This window comes from Pelobates fuscus, chromosome 3, assembly GCF_036172605.1.
Source record: "Pelobates fuscus isolate aPelFus1 chromosome 3, aPelFus1.pri, whole genome shotgun sequence".
NCBI lineage: Eukaryota > Metazoa > Chordata > Amphibia > Anura > Pelobatidae > Pelobates > Pelobates fuscus.
In genome coordinates this window covers 170,537,950-170,558,819 of record NC_086319.1, presented here as the reverse complement: position 1 = coordinate 170,558,819, position 20,870 = coordinate 170,537,950, and the positions used below count along the sequence as shown (strand labels likewise).

Here is a 20,870-nt window from a genome sequence, read left to right as displayed (position 1 = left end):
ATTTATTGAGGAATTTTCATTTTCTGTTAATGTGTTTTTCGTTCTTATGTATGATAAATTATTTAAACGTATGTTTATCTTTTTCCTTATATTAGAATGAAGAAATGCGTAACTTGCTAAAATAGCTATTTTGATTTTAAAACAAAACAAAAAAAAAGTTGTTTGCCTAACATCTGGTTCTCTTTGCCCAGTAACTGCCATTTTTATTCAGATATAATTCTTGAGGCAAGCAAAGGATACTAATGCTCACATGTCCACTCAGTGGACTTGTGTGGTGTAATATTGGAGTGGGCATCAGTAGAAGGATCTTATAAAGATGAAATTTTTATGTATATGGCAAAGCTGAGAATGTCTAAGTGCGTTATGTAGATAAACGAATATGGTTTTATTTCTTTCCAAGAATTTCAATGATCAGAGTGGTGGCTAGCGAGACCACATGTCTGCCACCTAAAGGCATAAAACTGTACTCCTTCAGATTCAGATCTATTTTAATAACAATGTTTCTGCTGGAAGATCTAAACGATAATTACTTACTGATAGATGATATTCCACATAGCTATTCATTGTTTATATTAGTCTCTACTTTACAATGTTTTCATATTCTTAGTTTCTTAAACATCAATGCACATCTTGCAAAAGTGCAGATAGCCAAAGTAGCATATCCTATTCACATACGCAATATCATAAACATATAAAGATTTTAAGTTCAAGTGATGAAGACTTGGTATTAAGACAAAGTAGTTTGGTCTGAAACAGGTAATTTGCTGCCAGGTAGTGAAATATTTCAGGAGGTCTGCTTCGTCCACTTGTGTACCAAAGTCAAATTGAAGGGCTCCAGCTCTACATGCCCTGCTACGTACACAGAATGCACTAGTCTTCATAACTGTTACATTTCCTGCTATCATCTGCACTATTAAAGGACACCATTACCCACTGCTGTACTCACGGTTACTGAAGCCCTCTACTGGAGCACGCAAATTGCCACAAGTGTTGTATCTTCATCCCATTAAGGGTTTAATGTGAGAGCAACAGCCGAAAGTCACTATAAAGCTAACTCCTTGTATGCACCACCATATACTCTATTCCCCTTGGTTTCTTTTAGATTTGGAATGCATAACTTGCATACACAAATCTTACTCATAAAAATGCATGAATGCCTGTTACACTTTTTCATATTTCTTTTGACCATCTATAACTGTGAATGCTTTAATTGCATGATCCTTTTTTATTTTTTATTTTTTTTTATCATAAGTCTTGTTAATCAAAATTGTGTAATTGTCCATCCCTAGTAAATGCCATTGAACTTTCATGATAAATACTCGGTAAGATATAGAATTCATATTTTCCAGAGGGAAAACAGTCCTACATGCTCTTAGGAGTTTCATGAAAAGGAAGAGTATTTGTTTTATGGGATTAGTGCAACATATCATTAATTTCCTTGATATCTCATTCAGGAGCAGGACATTTAACCTTCTGACTTTCCCATCATATCATAGGTTCACAGAATAGTCCACATCATTTTTGTGTTAACTATAATGGCTGAAGTGAAGCACAACCCTATCCATACCATATGTATACCATGCTTTTTGTTTAAAATAATGAATAGTAAACAGAAGTACCAGCACACAATATTCTTCAGTAAAATATGTAGTAACTCACTATTGATCCTCTTTTACAAAATATAAGCTTATTCATTAGGTCTCAGTATTGATGAGTTTTATGTGTGATATATCCCAAAAGAGAAGAAGCAGGTAGAAATATAGTACAGCATCTCTTAAAATACTAAGAATAATACTTATGCACAAATAAAGATCTGCAAGAGCCACCCTCATGGACTCTGCTCCAGACTGCATAATGTTGTAGTAAAAATGCATTAAAATATTTTGACTTTGCGCTGTGCACTGCCACAATTATCCATATTTCCAAGTTGATGCAGCAGGCACTACTCTGTTAAATCTTAGCTTCACTTTCCCTCCCCTGTCTTTCAATTGTTGTTCATTCTTTTGGGCTGAAATCCTACTCAAGCTTGTTTAAAAACCGCATGTCATAAATCAACTTTTATCATTCTTTTATTTTATTTGTATATATTTTATTTATGTATGTTTTAACTATAACTGTTTACAATTCCTGCTTTCTGAACTTTGCTTGCTAAAATCATCTGTACTTTTCTTTTACCCATTCTTACATCAGCTCCCAGTTTCTCAACCTTTGCCAGCTGTCCAAGGAGAGCCTCAGATTCCTGTTCCAGCAGCACCAGTCCCCCGACCTTCCGTTGTTCCCCTAGTGCCAGCCTCTCTGCCACCTCAGTTTCTTCCTTTGTCACAGCCTTTGGTGGCAGTCCCACTTTTATCCCAGTTTGCTGCACCACAGTTACCCCTGAACATCCCTCCCACTTTAGCACAAACAGGTTTTCCTGCACTTCCAATCCCAATGTCTCCAGGTATTGGGCAGGCTGGATCAGTGATCCCTCAAACATTAGGAACCCCTGTCCTCACATCTGGCCAGACAGTCATACTACCCAGTCATATTCCTGCTGTTGCTATTCAGCAGTTGACACAAGTCCCCCCACAGCCCCTGCACCCTACAGCTCAACCTGGATTATCAGCCATCCTCGGAACAGCTGCTGAACCTCCGTTTCCTCCAGGGGATTCTCCATACCAGGTACTTCCAGGCTGGAAACTTAGCACTGAGCACCCTGTTCTGCTTCTTAGGATCAAAATGTACCATTCCATGAATTAATGTCAATGCTCTCTGTTGTATAAACCTATAAAAAACGGAAAAACACTCATATCACTCATTTGAAATGTAAGCTTTCATAGCAAACGGCATTAATTGAAATGGTGTCCTGGTTACCTTCATCAGTGGGATATGAATGGTATTTCGCATAATCTGCTGGATTATCCTTTGTTTACATTGTATCTGTTTGTTGCTAAAGAGATTGATTTTGCGTTTTTCTGTATTACACTGTACTTGTCATTCATTGCTCTACAGATAAGCATGGGCTCTGTAAATTGTACAGATAAGATTCCTTTGCTTGTTTGTATTTTTGAGTCCAGTGTACATACCTTTTTTTTTTGTTTTGGTGTTGGGGGGGGGGGGTCACTTGTAAAGCTAATATTTTATGTGCGTAGATAATGATGCTAGGCACAAGTTAACATTACTGGTCACATACTTGATAACAGTTATTATGAGAAATTGTGTTTTCATAATTCTACCAGAATTCCCAGCTCAACATGCAAAGGAGCGCAGATACATGTACCATGCATGGTTTTAAAACAATGCATGGGTTGCGATCCAAAAGAGTCCTTGATCCGAAACCAAACCTAAAATGTCCTGTATGTCACTTGACACAGAGAAGACATCCAATCTTCTTTTTAACCCTTTAAGGACACACACATGACATGTGTGAGAGGTCATGATTCGCTTTTATTCCAGAAGTTTGGTCCTTAAGGGGTTAAAGGGTTTTATAGAAAAGGTATTAAAATGCTATGCTATGTGAAGTTCATTTGTTCATGTCATTATACTTTCCTCCGACAGCTGTCATTTTATTGTCTGGCTGTCTATTGGAACCCATAAGATTAGCAATGGTACAAGATAATGATGCACACTATCCCCTTTGTTATTTATCCTGGTCTTAGAGCCTCTGGTTTCTACTGGTTATATCAGTTAATATCAAAGGTATCACTCTTACCAGTCCACCACCCCCTCCATTAAAAAACTAAAATTAATTCCCAGATTTTACTAGTAACATGACGTAAAGTCATGATTTTATTAAAGACACGGAGGCGAGTATTATGCATAACTCTTTCTTTATTTCCTCAGCAGCAAAGATAGAGGAATATAAATATTGTCAAAAAATGAAAGAAAAACTGTATAGGCATAACGGGTAGCCAATCACATGGTAGAGGAAGTGGCTATATAAGTCCTGTGTCTCCCACAATCCCCCTCTTTCTTGCGAAAACCGAAGACCAGGTAAGAAGAACGATGTCCTACTTGATCAGCACAGGAAACAGGAACAATGCGACAACATCAAGCTAAAAAAGACAGAGAAATATGGTAATTTCCAGACTCAAAACTGTAGACTTACCAAACAGCATCATAAGGAGTCACAAACAATAAACCGGATTCTGAAATACAAAAGATAAATAATTAGTAAACATAATAAGACGTACCAAACCATCCAATCATATAAATAAACATATATAATCAATACATACCTAATTGAACAGTAAAAACCCGTAGTCTCAAGCATCTCGTATCCCCATTCCACACCGGGAGGGCGGGAGGGAATAATACTCGCCTCCGTGTCTTTAATAAAATCATGACTTTACGTCATGTTACTAGTAAAATCTGGGAATTTTATTAAAGACACGGAGGCTCATATTATGCAAGTTCAAAGCTGTGCAACTACTCGAGATGCGATGTGTTCAATAGGTCTGAAATAGAAGTCTCTAAAAGTCGATTCTCTGGACCAATCTGCCGCCCGCATGATATCCTCCAGACGACACCCGACTGAGGAGGCTTTAGAAGCCATCGCTCCTCGTACAGAATGGGGCGTAAACACAGAGGTGTCTATACCCGCAGAGGATAATAGTTCACGTATCCAACGTGCCAGGGTAGGTGTAGAAACCGGTCGATGAGGCGACTTGAAAGATATGAACAAATCGTGTAGATCGGTAGAGCGAAGGGAACTCGTGACATCCAGATAAACTCTGAGGCAATCCACCGGACAGAGCGCCGGACAGCCAGGAAACCTGGGATACGAAAAAGACTTGGATGCAGATTTAGTCCTCCTGGATATATCAAAAGTAACACCTTCTGGGGTGAATGCAATGGCGTCCCAATCCATGGCCCTGACGTCAGAGACCCTCTTGCAAGAGATCAAACAGAGTAACATCACCAACTTGGATGACAGTCGTTTCAAAGTCAGCTCCTGATTAGGGTACCATGAGGAGAGGAACTGCAACATCATGTTAACGTCCCAAAAGGCAGAGAAGCGAGGCCGAGGAGGACGAGCAAGGTGGATACCCTTGAGAAGACGACATACAAAAGGATGCCTGCCGACAGGGGAACCATCCAAACCCCTGTGTCCGGCCGAGATAGCCGAGCGGGAGAGGTTAATCGTGCGGTACGCCTTGCCTGAGTCAAACAGGGACGTGAGGAATTCCAGGATCAAAGGCAAAGGGGCAGATACGGGATCCACTGCCCGTTCCATGCACCAACCAGACCACGATCTCCATGAAGTTCGATAGGCAGTTCGTGTGCCTGGGGCCCAGGCATTATCGAGGAGTAGGAGAGTTGTCTGCGGAACGTCTGGGACAATCCAAGGTCCCCTGAAAGGAACCACGCTATCAGGGGTAGCTGGTGTTGTAATACTAGCCCGTGTGGGTTCCCATCCGGGTCTAGAAGGAGGTCCTGGAAGATTGGAATCAACCGAGGATAATCGATCGACAACTCCATCAAGCGGGGAAACCATGGTCAAGATCTCCAAAGCGGGGTGATTAGCGCTACACGACAGTCGTGGCGAACCAGTTTCGAGATCGTGCGCGCTATCATGTTGAATGGAGGGAATGCGTATAGCAGACCCCGTGGCCATTCTTGAAGGAAGGCATCGGTCGCCACCGCTGCCAGATCCGGCCTCCAGCTAAAGAACTTCGGCAGTTGAGTGTTCAGTCGAGATGCGAACAGATCCATCTGAAACTTTCCCCACAACATGTCCAGGCTCTGGAACACCGAAGTGTGTAGACGCCAATCTCCAGAGTCTCTTAAGTGTCTGGAATTCCAATCCGCTCCCGAATTGTCTAGTCCCGGAATGTGTTCCGCTGTTACCGAAACATTGTTGAAGAGGCAGAATTGCCAGAAATCTTTCGCCAGAATTGCCAACATCTTGGACTTCGTACCCCCCAGGTGGTTTATGTAGCGGACCGCTGATACGTTGTCCATCTTGAGGAGAACGCAGCAATTCGCCCGTCCTGGGGTAAGGCTGCGGATCGCGAAAGCCCCAGCCAGGAGTTCCAGGCAGTTGATGTGCAACGATTTCTCCACGTCGGACCATCTGCCTCCTGTGGAAACGTCGCCACAACGAGCACCCCAGCCGTGCAAGCTGGCATCCGATTCGATCACCACGTCCGGGATGGAGCCGAAGATGGCTCTCCCATTCCACGCCTCCATGTGTGCTAACCACCACACCAGCTCGTCTCTGGACTCTGCGTCCAAGCGTATCCGAGACTCGTAGGAGTGACCTGACCGAAGGTGTGACCCTTTGAGTCGCTGGAGGGCCCGGTAGTGTAGTGGGCCCGGGAAGATCGCCTGAATAGAGGCCGCGAGAAGGCCAATTATTCTCGCCAGCTGTCTGATGGACAAGTCTGCGACACGCAGAGCTCTTCGAATCTCCTTCTGAATGGCCTTCACCTTGGAACTCGGTAGAAACAGGAACTGTTGGACGGAGTCCACTCTGAACCCCAGGAACTCTATGGACTGGGCGGGATCCAGGACCGATTTGTCCCAGTTGATCAGAAAACCCAACTTCTGTAGCAGGGTGGTAGTCCATTCCAGGTGTAGAAGGAGATCCTCCTTCGATTGGGACAAAATCAGAATGTCGTCCAGGTAAACAATGAGGCGAACCCCTCGGGTACGGAGGAACGCCACCACAGGCTTCAGAAGCTTGGTGAAGCACCAGGGGGCCGAAGAGAGACCGAAAGGCAGGCAGGTGAAACGCCGCCCGTGCCATGTGAAATGGAGATAATCTCTGAATTCTAGAGCAATGGGGACCGTGAAGTAAGCGTCCTTCAGGTCTAGTTTGGCAAGCCAGTCCGACTGGCGCAGAAGGTCCCTGAGGCAGTGTATACCTTCCATCTGGAAGTGTTGGTAACGCAGGAAGGCGTTGAGGGGACGAAGGTTTATTACAGGGCGAACTCCGCCTCCTTTCCTGGGCACTAGGAACAGATTGCTCGTAAAGCCCTTGGCGGCGAACGGCAGTTCCTCTATAGCGCCCTTGGAGAGCATCTCTCCGACCTCCGCGGAGATCATCTCGTCTTGTTCCCGTGGAAGGGACAGTTCTCTGGGGGAATAAAACTGGACAGGCACTGAAACAAAATCTAGGCGATACCCCCATACACACTGCAGAACCCAAGCATCCGAGGTGAGCTTCGCCCACTCTCGGTAAAATAAGGCCAGCCTCCCCGCTACCTGAACGGGAGGGAAAGAAAGGGTACTCACCGTAAGGACGTCTGCTGGTGGCACCGCTGCGGGGGTATCTGGAGCCCCAAGCTCGACCTCTGGCTGGGAAGAAGGGAGGGGTTCTTTGGTCTTGAAATCCCCGGGAGGGAAAAAAGGAACCTCTGGTAGCGCGAAATGCGCCTCGGAAACCCCGGCCGGGTGGACGGTTCCTGCTACGCCCGGCCCCTCCAAAAACCTTAGGCGCGAACACACATTTCATGCTCGCCTGCGCCTTGTCAATCGCCGTGAAGGTCTTGACATACGACCCCATGTCTTTAACGAAGGAGGTACCAAACAGTAAACCCTCTTCTGTCGGGTCAGGCTCCGCCACAGTCATAGTGGCCAGTTTAGGGTCGATTTTTAATAATATCGCCTTACGTCTTTCCGTAGATATCGCCGTATTGGCGTTCCCCAGCAAGCATATGGCCCGTTGGACCCAACCAATGGCCACGTCCACGTCCAAAACTGAATCCCCAGTTTTAGCAGTATCCAGAAGCTCATAGAGCTTCGAGAGGGGCCCCAGTGTGTCCAGGATCTTGTCCTGGCATCCCTTCAGGGAATTGTCAAGACCCTTTTTGGGCTTCCAGCCCGACTTACCCAGGAACTGGGCAATCTGTGGGTCAATATCTGGTGTTTTACCCGCAGCGCCCGGGAGAGAAGGGCGAGGGCATTCGGCCCGCAGCTTATTGCGGCCTTCTTTGGAAAGGGGTGTGCGGATACGTTTGGCCACATACTGGGCAATATGATCCGGGGGGACCCATTCAGCGGACCGGGGGTGACGTAGGTCGTCTGGGTCGAACAGGGGGTTACCCTGAGGATCAAGAATAGTGTTGTCATCCCCGGAGGGGCCTACAACTGGACCCCGGGCCTTGGCGGAGGACTCTGATGGGTTAACGCCCGTAAGGGGCAAATCCTCGCCAGATACATCATCATCACCAAAGGAGTCATACTCCATATAGTCGGATTCCTCCTCCACACTCCGGTCGGTATCCGACCCATCATCAAGGGCTCTAGCCCGTTTCCATAATCTAGCCTTTTTAGCCCGGCCAGGGGCTCTTTTGCGCGTGGGGTGCGCGCCATCTGTGACCGCCTCAAGCGTGTCAGTCATGGCAGGTAGAACCTGCATCGAGGAGTGGGAGCCGACGTGTTTGGACTTGGCCTTTGCCTTACGGGCTCCAGGCACAGTCTGAGCAGGGGAGGGGGACCCCACGCCCGTAGGGGCGGGGGAGGCCAGAGCAGGCAAAACCAGGGAGTGCATTGATTGTGAAAAAGAAGTAGTAACAGCTCCCATGGCCGAGGCAATAGCCTTCTGAATGGAGGAGGCCATAGTGGCTTCCAGCATGGCCTGAAACTCCTGGGAGGCTATAGCACCCTCAGCACTGTCTGAGTGGAAGTCCCCAGGGGGACCCGCAGGCCCATCCTCCCTATCCTGCATGATGTAAAGCTGCAGTGGGCAATTAAAGAAAATAGACTGCTAAATGACACTAAGGTGGATGAAGGAGAGCAAAGGGTTGAGTAACCCACAGAAAGCGAAACACACAGACCGTCTAGCGTTCCCAGGGGACCCGGCAAAGCAAAGGTGACCGCACAGCAGCAAAGGGGAAGGATCGAGGTCCGCCCAAGATGGCCGCCGCACGTGAGGGAAGGCGCACGCGACCGGGCACCCGGCGGGGGGAAGGGGCCCGTGCACCCGATCCGCCGAGCCCGCCCGCGAGCGGGGAGGGATGCGTGCGCAGCCGCGGCCGACAACAGAGCGGTTGCGGCAAAAGCGCAGAGCCGGGAGTCGTGCGGGAGCACGAGGAGGAGAGAAAAGCAGGTTATAGAAATCCCCGGGTAGGGGGGAAAAGCACTAAGGGGTCCCAGGGGGAACGCTAGTGGTAACAGGTAAAACTGAACAACCATAAATAGTATACAATGAAATATCATACAAATAAACGATCATCAAATGTGAGTCAGAGAGAAACAAAAAACACTTATCTGTCTGAGGAAGCAGCAAAGAAAGAGGGGGATTGTGGGAGACACAGGACTTATATAGCCACTTCCTCTACCATGTGATTGGCTACCCGTTATGCCTATACAGTTTTTCTTTCATTTTTTGACAATATTTATATTCCTCTATCTTTGCTGCTGAGGAAATAAAGAAAGAGTTATGCATAATATGAGCCTCCGTGTCTTTAATAAAATTGTAGTTTTTGCTGATATGTTTCTGTTATTGACTTAACCATCCCAATCTACAAAACGTATTGTCCCATTATAGCTTGGTTTCATATCACAAAGTTAATACCCAAGCTTTAGCATTACATTTTACATTACTTAAAACGAAGTACAAATTTGATTAAAGGGATTGTATTTTTTTTCCCCAGTATTTGCATTATTTGCTGTGTAGGATTTTTTTTCAGCTATCTCTTCTCTGACTATTGTGAATTTACGACATGTTTGGGGACTAGTATAACAGTATTTGGTGCAATGAAGACAATATGACAATTCATGCCAGGCATGTAAAACATTATGGTGTTTCCTAAACTCGTATTCCTCTCTTTATACATTACATTTTCCCTTCCACATTCCCAATTGAAAGATTTTTAACTTTTATTTAAATACATTTTTACCTGCTAAGAAATATATATAAAAAAAAGTACCGACGGATACTTTTATACAGGTCTCAGAGGGCCAGGGGTTGATAAAGCTGCATTATTTCCACAATCCCTTTTTTGTTTTAGTTATTTAGTTTTAATTTTTTTTGGAGGGGGGTCAGAACTGGGTTCCTGTCGTGGGTTGGCATAGAGGACTCCTTTATTTCTCATTTACTTTGGTCCCCCAACAGACTGCTTCCATCCTTTGTGATTCTGAACTGCACATACTTTCAAGTATTGGTCAGATATGTTGCTGGTTTGGCCTGTTTCTCATGTTTCACCCCTTTTAACACTTCAAACAATTATATCTCGTTTAGAGATCTCTGTGGCATTCAAATGACCTCCAGGTTGAATATTTAATGAACCAAGATCAGATCCTATCGTTAATTATGGATGTTGGTCACTGGAGTAGTAGGGAAATGGACATTTGAAAAATACATCTCTTCCAGTCTTCTGTAACTACTGGCTGACATCAGAGCCCTAAAGCATTTCCAACATCAGCTTCTACTCAAATGGGTTAAAATCAGAACAGACAATGCCACTGTGGTGTCATATATCAATCATAAAGGAGGAACCCAAAGTCACAAGATCATGAGTTTGACCAAACGCCTGCGGCATTGGGCACCTTTTGGGTCTGATAGCAATTCATCTGCCATAAAAACAAAACACAATGGTGGATTTTCTCAGCGGAGGTAGACCCAGGAGAATGTTGCCTGTCTGACAAGGTCTTCCAGATGAGAGGAGAAACGGGGTATTCGTCTGGTGTATCTCAAAGCAACCCACAACAGAAAAGTCCAGTTTCTTCTCAAGAAATCTCAATACCCAGGCTCTAGGAAGAGATGCAATTCAACCTGGGATATGCATTTTCACCCGCTCCCCTACTCTTCTGTCTTCTGAGAAGGTTATGGCAGGAACGAGTTTCTATCATACTGATAGCTCCATATTGGCCTCGAAGAGTGTGGCTTCCCCTTTCTCTGAGCCGCTGCATGGAACCTCAATGTGATCTTTTAAAAATCCAATCCCTCCTTTATCAGGCTCCTGTATTTCACCCAGATCCATCTTCCCTGAACCCAAAGGCAGGGAGATTGAAAGGGAAATGTTTAAAGACCAGAGTTTCTCCTCGGCAGTGGTTGATACCCATTTTAAAACCAGCTCCACCTTGGCCACAGTTTGGGATGCCTTTTCTTCCTGGGCTATTATTAAACAAGAAAAGATTCAAAATCCCTAGACTAAAAATGTTCTGGAATTCCTTCAATCTGGCCTCGACAAAGGAATAAGCTACAATACCTTGTAGATTTATGTCTCTGCTCTTTTGGTCCTCACCAATTACAAATGGGTCTTTGACACGGATGTAGGCAGAGTTTTGATGACCGTATAAAAAAAGCAATCCCTGTAGTATTTACCCCTGGTTTTGTAAGCTTTAAAAATCACTGTATTTATGTCTGTATTTATCTAATCTTGTGTATTGTCTACTATTTATTTTGTTAGCTGCTATACAGTATTAAGCAGATATTGAGAAATATCAGGTAATTTTCTTATAACGGTCCTGGTCAGGGGTATGAAGATTTTACTATATATGTAACATTTTTCTTATGGTTCCTGCTGTAGATAAATACAATTCTTCACTAGTGACTATGGACTTAGAATTTAGAAAGCTATAAAACAAGAAGAAAATCTTTATTTACTCAGGATCTTGTTAAGCTTAATGGAGAGGAGGTTACAAAAGGATTGTGTGATCTTTTAAAAGAAACCTTTTCTATTTATTTATTTTTTATTTATTTATTTTTATTCCTATTCTTAGAGCTTAAAGGGAGAAGCTGACAGTTTGTAATTCTTCCCTGGGTAGGAATAAAACTTTTTTTAGTTACAAATTTAATTCTTCTAAACTCTAAGAGGTTTAAATCTGTTAACCTTGCTTCATAGCTTTTATTACTTTTGTAGCATGCCTCTGCACTTTCTAGTACCATAATATCCTTCATTAGAACAGGTGCCTAAAATTGCACATATTCAAGATATGGGCTTACCAGTGATTTAGAAAGAGGCAAAATTATTTTCTCATCCTGAGAATTAATGCCCATTTTCATTTCCTTTTTTTTTTTTTTTTTTTTACACATAAGTGTCAGCGTTTAGTGGATCTGTCCATAATGTGTTTAGTTTAAATGGTTAAATAACCCAAACATATTAAGGATACAAGGCTGCATAAACTGTGTCCACTTCTGTATCCGTTCCCGGTTTATCTTTAAAATTACAAGGAAACAGCAAACTAGTGTAACACTGTAAAATTATTGGAACCTCTTTAATACCCCCAACTAGGAACTCTTACTAGAAATAGTTGTGGTGCTTGTTTTCAAATAACCAGTAAAAAAAAACACAGAGTACATTAAAGCCAGTGGTAGTCAAGATGCTACCAATTCTGTCGCAGGGAGATGTAGACTGCTCGGCGCACACAAACAAGCTTTCAGTGCTCCTAATCTGGAAGAACGCCGACCTCCCTTCTCACTTGGAAATTACACTTATGGGTAAAAGCAAGAACGTAAAATAACTTGTCCGGCAGTCCAATACTTTTGGGTTATTTAACGGTCTAGACTAAAAACTCAATATTGGATCTCGGACTTCACAATCTAATACTGTGGTAGCCCAGAAAATATGGGACAGATCCACTAAGCGCTGACTTTTTTTTTTTATTATTCTTTATTTTGTCAGTGTTTAAGTAGCATGCAAGTTTGCTCTGCTACAACGGCAGGTGCAAACCACTTTTCAAGCATAGCATAACATTTTTGTGAACAAGTGAGGCAATGCACATCATACAAGTACAAGTTGAGAACAGTTGAATACTGGTGGCATGCCTGCCATGCTGTGCATGGCGTGATTCCTCTATGCAGTGCTTTCCATTAACACAATTTTTATTATATAATCGGGTTTGTTCAGCAAGATTGTTAGTCCCACAGGTCAGCCATGGTGTCAGGAACTTAGAGTGCCGTTGAAGACAACGGGCGTATGGCATTAAGTCAGTGGCTCTGTGGTGTGTGGAGTTTGTTAGTCAATGAGGGTGTATCACTATGATTGGAACGATTCTAACTGTCATTGATCTGAACGAACGTGTGGGGTCAGGCTTGATTACATTATCCACCCGCATCGCGGTTTGGGTCTTGGTGGGTGTGCTGTGCGGGTCGTTAGGTGAGTGTCGGTCCTGATTGTGCTAGTGTGTGCTGATGCGGGTGGGTATGTTGCCCCTAACCTGGGGTGGGCGGGGGGGGAATGATGCCAGGTGATGTGTGGGGTCCGACTGATGTCCTAGTAGAGGTGGCTGTTCGGTTGTCGTGCACTGGGGTTTGTGTAAGGGAGCCTCGTCTGTCGTCCCCCTATCAGGCAGTAAGGATAGAGGTTACCTTGCGGGGGGGTCATGCTGTGCATTTTTATAAAGATATAAATACCGGTAAAAAAACATTTAATAGAAAGGTCGGTTCGAACCAGTCCAGGATTTCGTTGTCCGAAGTCCCATCTGTATCATCAAGGGCCACAGCTGTCCATAAGTGTAGCGGTGTGCCAGTGCTCAGCTTGGTGTCCTACGGGTCAGGTGGCGGTGTTTCTCTGAAGCGCGGTACTAAGGGTGTAACCGTGGTCGGGTCCCAGGATCTTGTAGGTTGCTCCGGTGTTGCTGGTACGGTGGGTAGGCCCAGTTTTTGGAGAAATGGTACGGCTTCGTCCATGGTATGTAGGGCGTGCATGGTGCCAGCTCGCATGACTAAAATGGAGTTGTCCGCCCCCCACCTGTATGGCAGGCCTGCCGATCGTAATTGGGTGGTGACGGGTCCGCAGGATTTCCTCCACAGCAGGGTAGCCCTTGTCAGGTCCTGGAAGAATAACAAGGTGGAGTCCTCGAAGGTAAGTAGTGTTTTGCCCTTTATGGCTTGCATGACCTGTATCTTGTCCTGGTCTGTGTGGCATCGCAGGATAACATCTCGGTTCATGTTAGGTTTCGTGTGGGTTGTCCAGGTATATAATGTCGGCAGTCATTTTGCAGGCGACAGCTGGGGGCAGTATAGTTGCAAGGAGGCGCCTCACATAGTGGGGTAGTTCCTCTGCTGACCTCCATGTTCCTCCATGACTGTGAGCTTTCCCATCAGGATTCTTTGGTTTTGTTGAAGTTGGAGGACTGTGTCCTGCACCACATTGATCTTGGTGTGTGCGTCTGTTACGTGGTCCTCAACTGCTCCCATTTTTTCTCTAACCTCTCGCAGCTCAGTTTTGAGCTTTGCCGAGTCCGCCTCCAGTAGTTTATGGATGTTGGCAAGGAGTATTTTCAGGTCTCCTTTTGTGGTCGGAGCAGTCTCATCTGTGGTGTCTATGGGTAGGGACGCTGTTGTCGAAGGGGCTGGTGCCACCTCCAGTTTCGGCCTCACTCTGAGGTTCCTCCGGTGGTGGAGGGGGTTTGAGTTGTGCCGGCCGTTGGAGCATGGTCCCGATGTCTCTTTTATTAGACCCTGCGGCCGGTTTCTGCGATCTGCGGCCCATTGCCGGATCGTGTGTTAGTGACTTTGCTCCTGGGTGGTCTGCAAAGTTTCTCCACAGGAGTGCCTCGAGGTCTGTGACTGTCAGCGGGCGGTAGGCCTCAACTCGGCGGCGCCGCTTAGGTTGCCTCTGAGGCTGGAAAAAAGGCATCAGCCGACTCAGCTCTACTTGCTGGTTCAGGTTCTATGGGTTTTCAAGTTGGGTTGGTATTATTTTCGTCTGTATCAGACGGATTGAGGGTAACTCAGGAGGAGCTCAGGAATATGGCGTCTGATCAGGTCTGCATACAGGCTCCGCCCCCTGCTGCTCTTGCTGGATTGCTTGCTGGATAGACTTGGGAAGGTTTGTATGTGTTTTAGCTACTTTTTTTTTTCTTATTTTCTTATTCCATATTGTTACCATGTTTAGCACTCTTATAATAATTATAGTTTGCACCATTTTTATAAATGACAATACCTTACTGGCCTTAGCCACTGCTGGTTGACATTGCACATTGTTGCCTAGATTGTGGTCTATAACAATTCCCAAATCCTTCTTGTGTGTTGTTATCCCTATTTAACTTCTATTTGGAGAATAAGTTGCTTGTGCATTCTTTACATCAAAGTGCACCACTACATTTTTCTACGTTAAATTTCATCTGCCTTTTTAGTGCCCAGTCCCCCAGTCTATCTAAATCCCTCTGCAGCAAAGTAATATCTTTCTCACATTGTATTACTTTAGAGTTGTATGTCATCTGCAAACACCGAAACATGACTTTCAATGCTTTTTTCAAGATCATTTATAAACATGTTAAATAGAAGGGGTCCCAAAACAGAACCTTGAGGGACTTTTGCTGATAAAGTTCTTCTCAATGAATTCCTGAATATTATCCCTCAATAACCTTTCTAGTACTTTCCCAGCCACAGAAGTTAAGCTCGCAGGTCAATAATTTCCGTGTAAGTATTTTGAACCCTTTTTGAATGTAGGAACTCCGCACATACCTCATACCAACTGTCAGGTACAATGGTGGAGGGATGATGATTTCAGCTTGTTTTGCAGCCACAAGACCTGGGAGCATTGCAGTCATTGAGTAATCCATGAACTCCTCTGTATACCAAAGTATTCTAGAGTCAAATGTGAGACCATCATTCTGACAGCTAAAGCTTGACCAGAATTGTGTCAGGCAACAGGACAATGATTCCAAACTGCAATGGCCCAGTCAAAGGCCAGACCTCAACCCGGTTGAAATGCTGTGGTGGGACCCTAAGAGAGCTGTGCATAAACAAATGCCAGCAAGCCTTAATAAACTGAACGCATGTTTTAAATAAGAGTGGGCCAAAATTCCTCCATAATGATGTGAGATGAGGTCCTACAGAAAATGATTACATCAAGTTATTGCTGCTAAAGGTAGTTCTAATAAATTTCTTGTATCACACATGGTTTTCTCCATTTTGGTTTTATTTTTGTTAAATCATGACACGGTGTAATATGTCATGTGTTGTTCATCTGAGATTGTATTTACCTAATTTTAAGACCTGCCAAAGAACACATGATTGTCATGATATGTAAAACCATAAAATTAAAAGGTGTACTTTTTATTTTTTTCCCCCCATGACACTGTGAGTGTATATTTATATAGTTAGGTTTAATGTTTAGATGGTAAACACGGACTATATTAAAATTGCACAGCTAACATTTTATTAGATATGTTGTTTAGTGTAGTCTACAAATTACTAGTCTTTTTCATAGTGCTTTCCCATAGGATTGTCTGAGACTGACAAGGGGGCAGAGCCAACATGATTCAAACACAGCCCTGGCCAATCAGCATCTCCTCATAGAGATGAATTAAATCAATGAATCTCTATGAGGAAAGTTCAGTGTCTGCATGCAGTGGGAGGAGATACTGAATCACAGGATGCTCGTGCACAGCAGATCTGAGTGGATGGAGGCATATTATGCCTCCATCAACTCCGAAGTCCCTCTGGTTCACTCTGAGTGACTGCAACTGGAGGTGTTCCTAGCTTTCAATGTAAACACTGTATTTTCTCAGAAAATACAGTGTTTACATGAGAGAGGCTGCAGGGAGCTATAGTTCTCACCTGAACAACCTCATTAAGCTGAAGTTGTTCAGGTAACTATAGTGTCCCTTTAATGTATAAAAATACAAGTTTTAAAGTATTCCAGGTATAGACTCAAAATCAAAGGATGTGATAAACATTTGCCTCAATATTTCTGTATTAACTGTATTTCCTCTACTCTCCACAGAACTTCCAACCTCCACACCCCTCTTCATTCCCTGGAGACTCAGGTCTACCTCCTTCTGTCCTTCCTCCATCAGTGGTCTCTCCTCCAGGATGTACAGAAGGTGTAGCTCAGGCAGGTCACCTGTCTAGCCTAACAAAGCCTTATGTGGATAGCAGTTTGCTTCTTCAAGGAGGGCTGCCTCCACAACCCATGGCCTCTCTGCCCCAGCCGGTGCCTGCCACTCAAGCTCAGCCTGTCCAGGATGTATGTTTTTTCTTATTTCTGTTTACACTAAACTAATACTTTATGTTCACTATTGCACTTATTATTATTATTATTTATTTATATATATATCTCTATATCTGGAATAGTACTGGTTGAAAATTACACAAGTACAACATATCACTCATCATTTTCTGCTTTTGGTCCAATAAAAAGTTGATTTTTTTCCCCCTACTTTCTCCCCTTCCTTCACTTTTGTTTGCGACTCGCAATCTAATCACTGAGCAGATTATTATAAGTTGCACATCTGTTACTTCAAAACATGATGATGCATCTCCTAAATTCTCCCATTTTGGCGATTGGGCCTGGGGTTTATTTGTTTTATGTGCTCGTTGTAAGTTGTCAAATATTTTATTTCCGGCAAGGACGAAGGTTTCCAAGGGTGAGTCTCTGGAGATTGAGTAGAGTAGTTTTCCTAACTTGATGATAAAGTGTGCTACTTTAAATGTTAAGAGAGTAATTTTATAAAATTTTTTGAAAAAGGAGTCTATGCACATATTTGGAGTTCAAGAAACTCATTTGCGTTCTGGCGATAAACAATGGTTTAAATATAAGGATTTCCCCCATGTCTTTCCCTCTTCTATTTGATGAAACAAAAATAAAGGGGGTCCAGGCACTCCTTGGTTCAATACAGGCACTTTTATTGGAACCACAGCAACGTTTCGACCGTGAGGTCTTTGTCAAGCTTACACAGTCGAAACGTTGCTGTGGTTCCAATAAAAGTGCCTGTATTGAACCAAGGAATGCCTGGTTAACAAAGACCTCACGGTCGAAACGTTGCTGTGGTTCCATTAAAAATGCCTGGACCCCCTTTATTTTTGTTTAATCAATTCTGGGAATCTGGTGTTTGGTTCCGGTACAGTAAGCACCCTGGCTCTGCTTGATGGGAGTGAGTGCAGTTCCATATATTTCTTAAAGGATTTACCTCCTCTATGTCAAATAAAAAAAGAGGAATTGCTACTCTTATTTCAGCTAAGATTGCGTTTAAATTGATCCATCAAGAAATAGATAAGGAAGGCAGGTATCATATACTTATATGTGAAATTAATAACCAGATATATACCATTGTCAATATCTATGCTCCCAACCACTCTCCCAATAGGTTTATTAGACAGCTATTTGCTAAGGTAGAAAGAATTAGACAAGGGGGGATTATTTACTTAGGAGATTTTAATTGTACTCTAGATCAGGCACTAGACAGGATTAGCTTGAAAGGCATAGGAAATGAAAATTACACCAGGGTTTCGTCTAGGGCTTTTTGTGATATCTTGAGAAGGAGCGGTATGTATGATCTATGGCGGATATGGCATCCACAAGAAATGGATTATACTTGCTTTTCCGGTGTTTATCAAGTCTATTCAAGATTAGACTATTTTTTTAGCCGAAGCAGATATAACGAAAAGAGTAAAGAAAATTTTTATTATCAATATCCCATGGTCAGACCATAATGTGCTTATAATGCAAATTAAAGAGGAGTTTACTAAAGATAGATCCAACTGGCATTTGAATGAACGACTTTTACGCAATATGTCAAACTTAAGTCTGATTAAAAAATATGCTAGTAATGATATATCCTCTTCCATGATGTGGTGTGCTTACAAATGCACAGTTAGGATACTTAATTAAATTAGGTTGTCAGGTAAAAAAAAAGAAACTCTATGAACCTAGCTGATTTGTATATGGAGTTGGATTGAGTAGAGAAGATTAAAAAAAAAGCTGCCTCGTCAACTCAAATCTCTCTTACACTTAAGATTGTTAAAGAAAAAATTAACGACAGGCTGATTCAAAAAGCTAATTTCTGCTTAGAGAATTTAAAACTGACATGGTATTATAAAGGGAACAAGGTAGACAAATTACTTAGTAGTAGATTACCCCGTAAAAAAGGACCAAACTTCTGGAATAAAAGGGAATCATGATATGTCACACATGTCATGTGTCCTTAAGGGATTAAAGAATGAAAAATCTAAAAGTAATTTCGAAAATAATGCAAGGAAATAAATCCATACTTGCTCGATCAGAAATAGGTTGGGCATTTCAGGAGTTTTACTTTAACTTATATTATTTACCAGAGTCAAAAATTGTTACCAAATATAAGGTTCCTAAGGTCTCTAATGACCAATTAAATCAATTGAATAAGCCGATCTCCCATATTGAGGTTAATAGAGCCATTAAAAAACGTGAAACAAATAAATCTCCGGGACCTCATGGCTTAAGTGGCTTTTTTAGACTATTGAAGGAGAACATAATCGAAGCTCTGCTTGATATGTTTAATCACATTATGTTAACGGGTATTATTCCACATAAAATGCTGAAAGCATATATAGTACCTAAGCAAAATAAAAATCCAGAGCATCTTGCACATTATAGGCCCATTTTATTATTAAACACTTAAAATAAGTTGGACAATAAAAAGTTTTTAATTATTTAAGAATAAAGGGTTTCTTGAGTAGGCACCTGGTAGATGGAAAATCAAATAAATAGATTTTTTTTTGGAGGGGCTATTGTGAAAAGCTACCCCAACTGGGATAGTTGCTGGTTGTTTCCAACTGGTCAATAAAGATCCAGACATACCTATGAAGCCTTTTCTTAAAAAGTGGGATGAAGCCTTAAATACTCAAATTAGCTGTGATGACATTCTTGGAACGTGGTATATAAAAACGTTCATTGTCTCAATTTATTGGAGTTTTATTACAAGCTTCTAAATATGTGGTATTTGGTTCCACATAGACTGTCTAAAATCTATCCAAATCAAGAACCTAGATGTTGGAGATGTGGAGACCAAAGGGGTGATTTTCTACATGTCTGGTGGGACTGTCCCCCTATTCAGTTGTTTTGGAACTTGATTAGGGTAAAAATTCAAACACTTACTGGGAAACCTTTTTCTCTTGCAGCTTAATGTCAAGCTTACTTTTGGGAATCATACTCCTTTGGTTACTCATTTATTATTAGCTGCAAAAATTATGATAGCTCGATATTGGAAACTAGTTATTACTCCAATTTGGGTCTTGGTCAGAGAACAGCTTAAATTCCAATTAAGAATGGAAAGAGGTATGATTAAGGCTCCAGATGATGTACTGTCCTCATGGTTAAGCTCAATAGAGATTTTGTAATAGATGAGTATGGTTGGGTAGCGGTAATTCTTTTTTCCCCCTTTGCTCTTTCTCGATTTGAATGATAGGTGTACATTTAGTGTTATGTATTATCTCCAGGACTCCCCCTTTAACGTATGAAATTTGGAAAATGATTTCGGCCATCATGTTTGGTTTTGTCGTAATACAAGTGCTCTTGTATTTTTTATTTTCGGAGTGTATAACTTTAAGAGTGTGGGGTTTATTATTGGTGTGATACATCTCCTGTACGTTATGTTTTGACACGCTTTCTAGAATATGCTCTGAAGGATGTATTAACTATGTATAGTATAGTAATGTCAAACATTGTGTGATGTGTTTCTCTTTGTCTATATGGAAAACTAATGAAAAATAAATATGGAAAAAAAGTTAAAACTCCAGAATCATATTTTTCCTTGGATCAACCAGCTGACATCTTATTTGAACCCACATAGTTCACGTTGTTCCAATTTTTTGTCTTCTTTCCATATCTGCTACATTCATAATAATGTTAATTTGATGTATAAAGTGATGGCTAACCCCTACTACACTTGTGGACTGCCTTACAATGCTCATCCAACATCTGTCCAAAACATCTGCAACTGCAGAGACTATTAAAAGCAGCACATTGTTAGTATTTACACAGAAAAGCATTTACCTGTAATAAATGTAAAGAACACCAACATAATTTAATATAATCTGTTTTAATGTATCATCTTTTGTTTCATGTATATTGGTTTTGGGTGTAAGAGACCATGAGATGGTGTGTGTATATATATATTTTTAAAGATATTAACAATGTTTTATGAGCTCCATACAATCCCTATCCTCTAAGACTAAGAATGTGCACATGGTATATCTGTATACCTACCATCAATTCCACGGTCCCTATGTT

At 42.5% G+C, this 20,870-nt stretch overlaps 1 protein-coding gene across 9 annotated transcripts in view; it reads left to right on the top strand.

Annotated features, from left to right (window-relative positions):
• The window catches only part of WNK1 (WNK lysine deficient protein kinase 1), a 196,273-nt gene that overhangs the window by 133,282 nt on the left and 42,121 nt on the right, over nucleotides 1-20,870 (top strand). For 7 of the 9 annotated variants that reach the window (XM_063447692.1, XM_063447693.1, XM_063447695.1 and 4 more), the window contains 2 exons: nucleotides 2,191-2,661; nucleotides 16,608-16,850. In XM_063447692.1, the coding sequence (XP_063303762.1) occupies nucleotides 2,191-2,661; nucleotides 16,608-16,850 (714 nt within the window). The remainder of the gene's footprint in view (nucleotides 1-2,190; nucleotides 2,662-16,607; nucleotides 16,851-20,870) is intronic. The other 2 variants (XM_063447699.1, XM_063447696.1) reach the window with 1 other exon arrangement.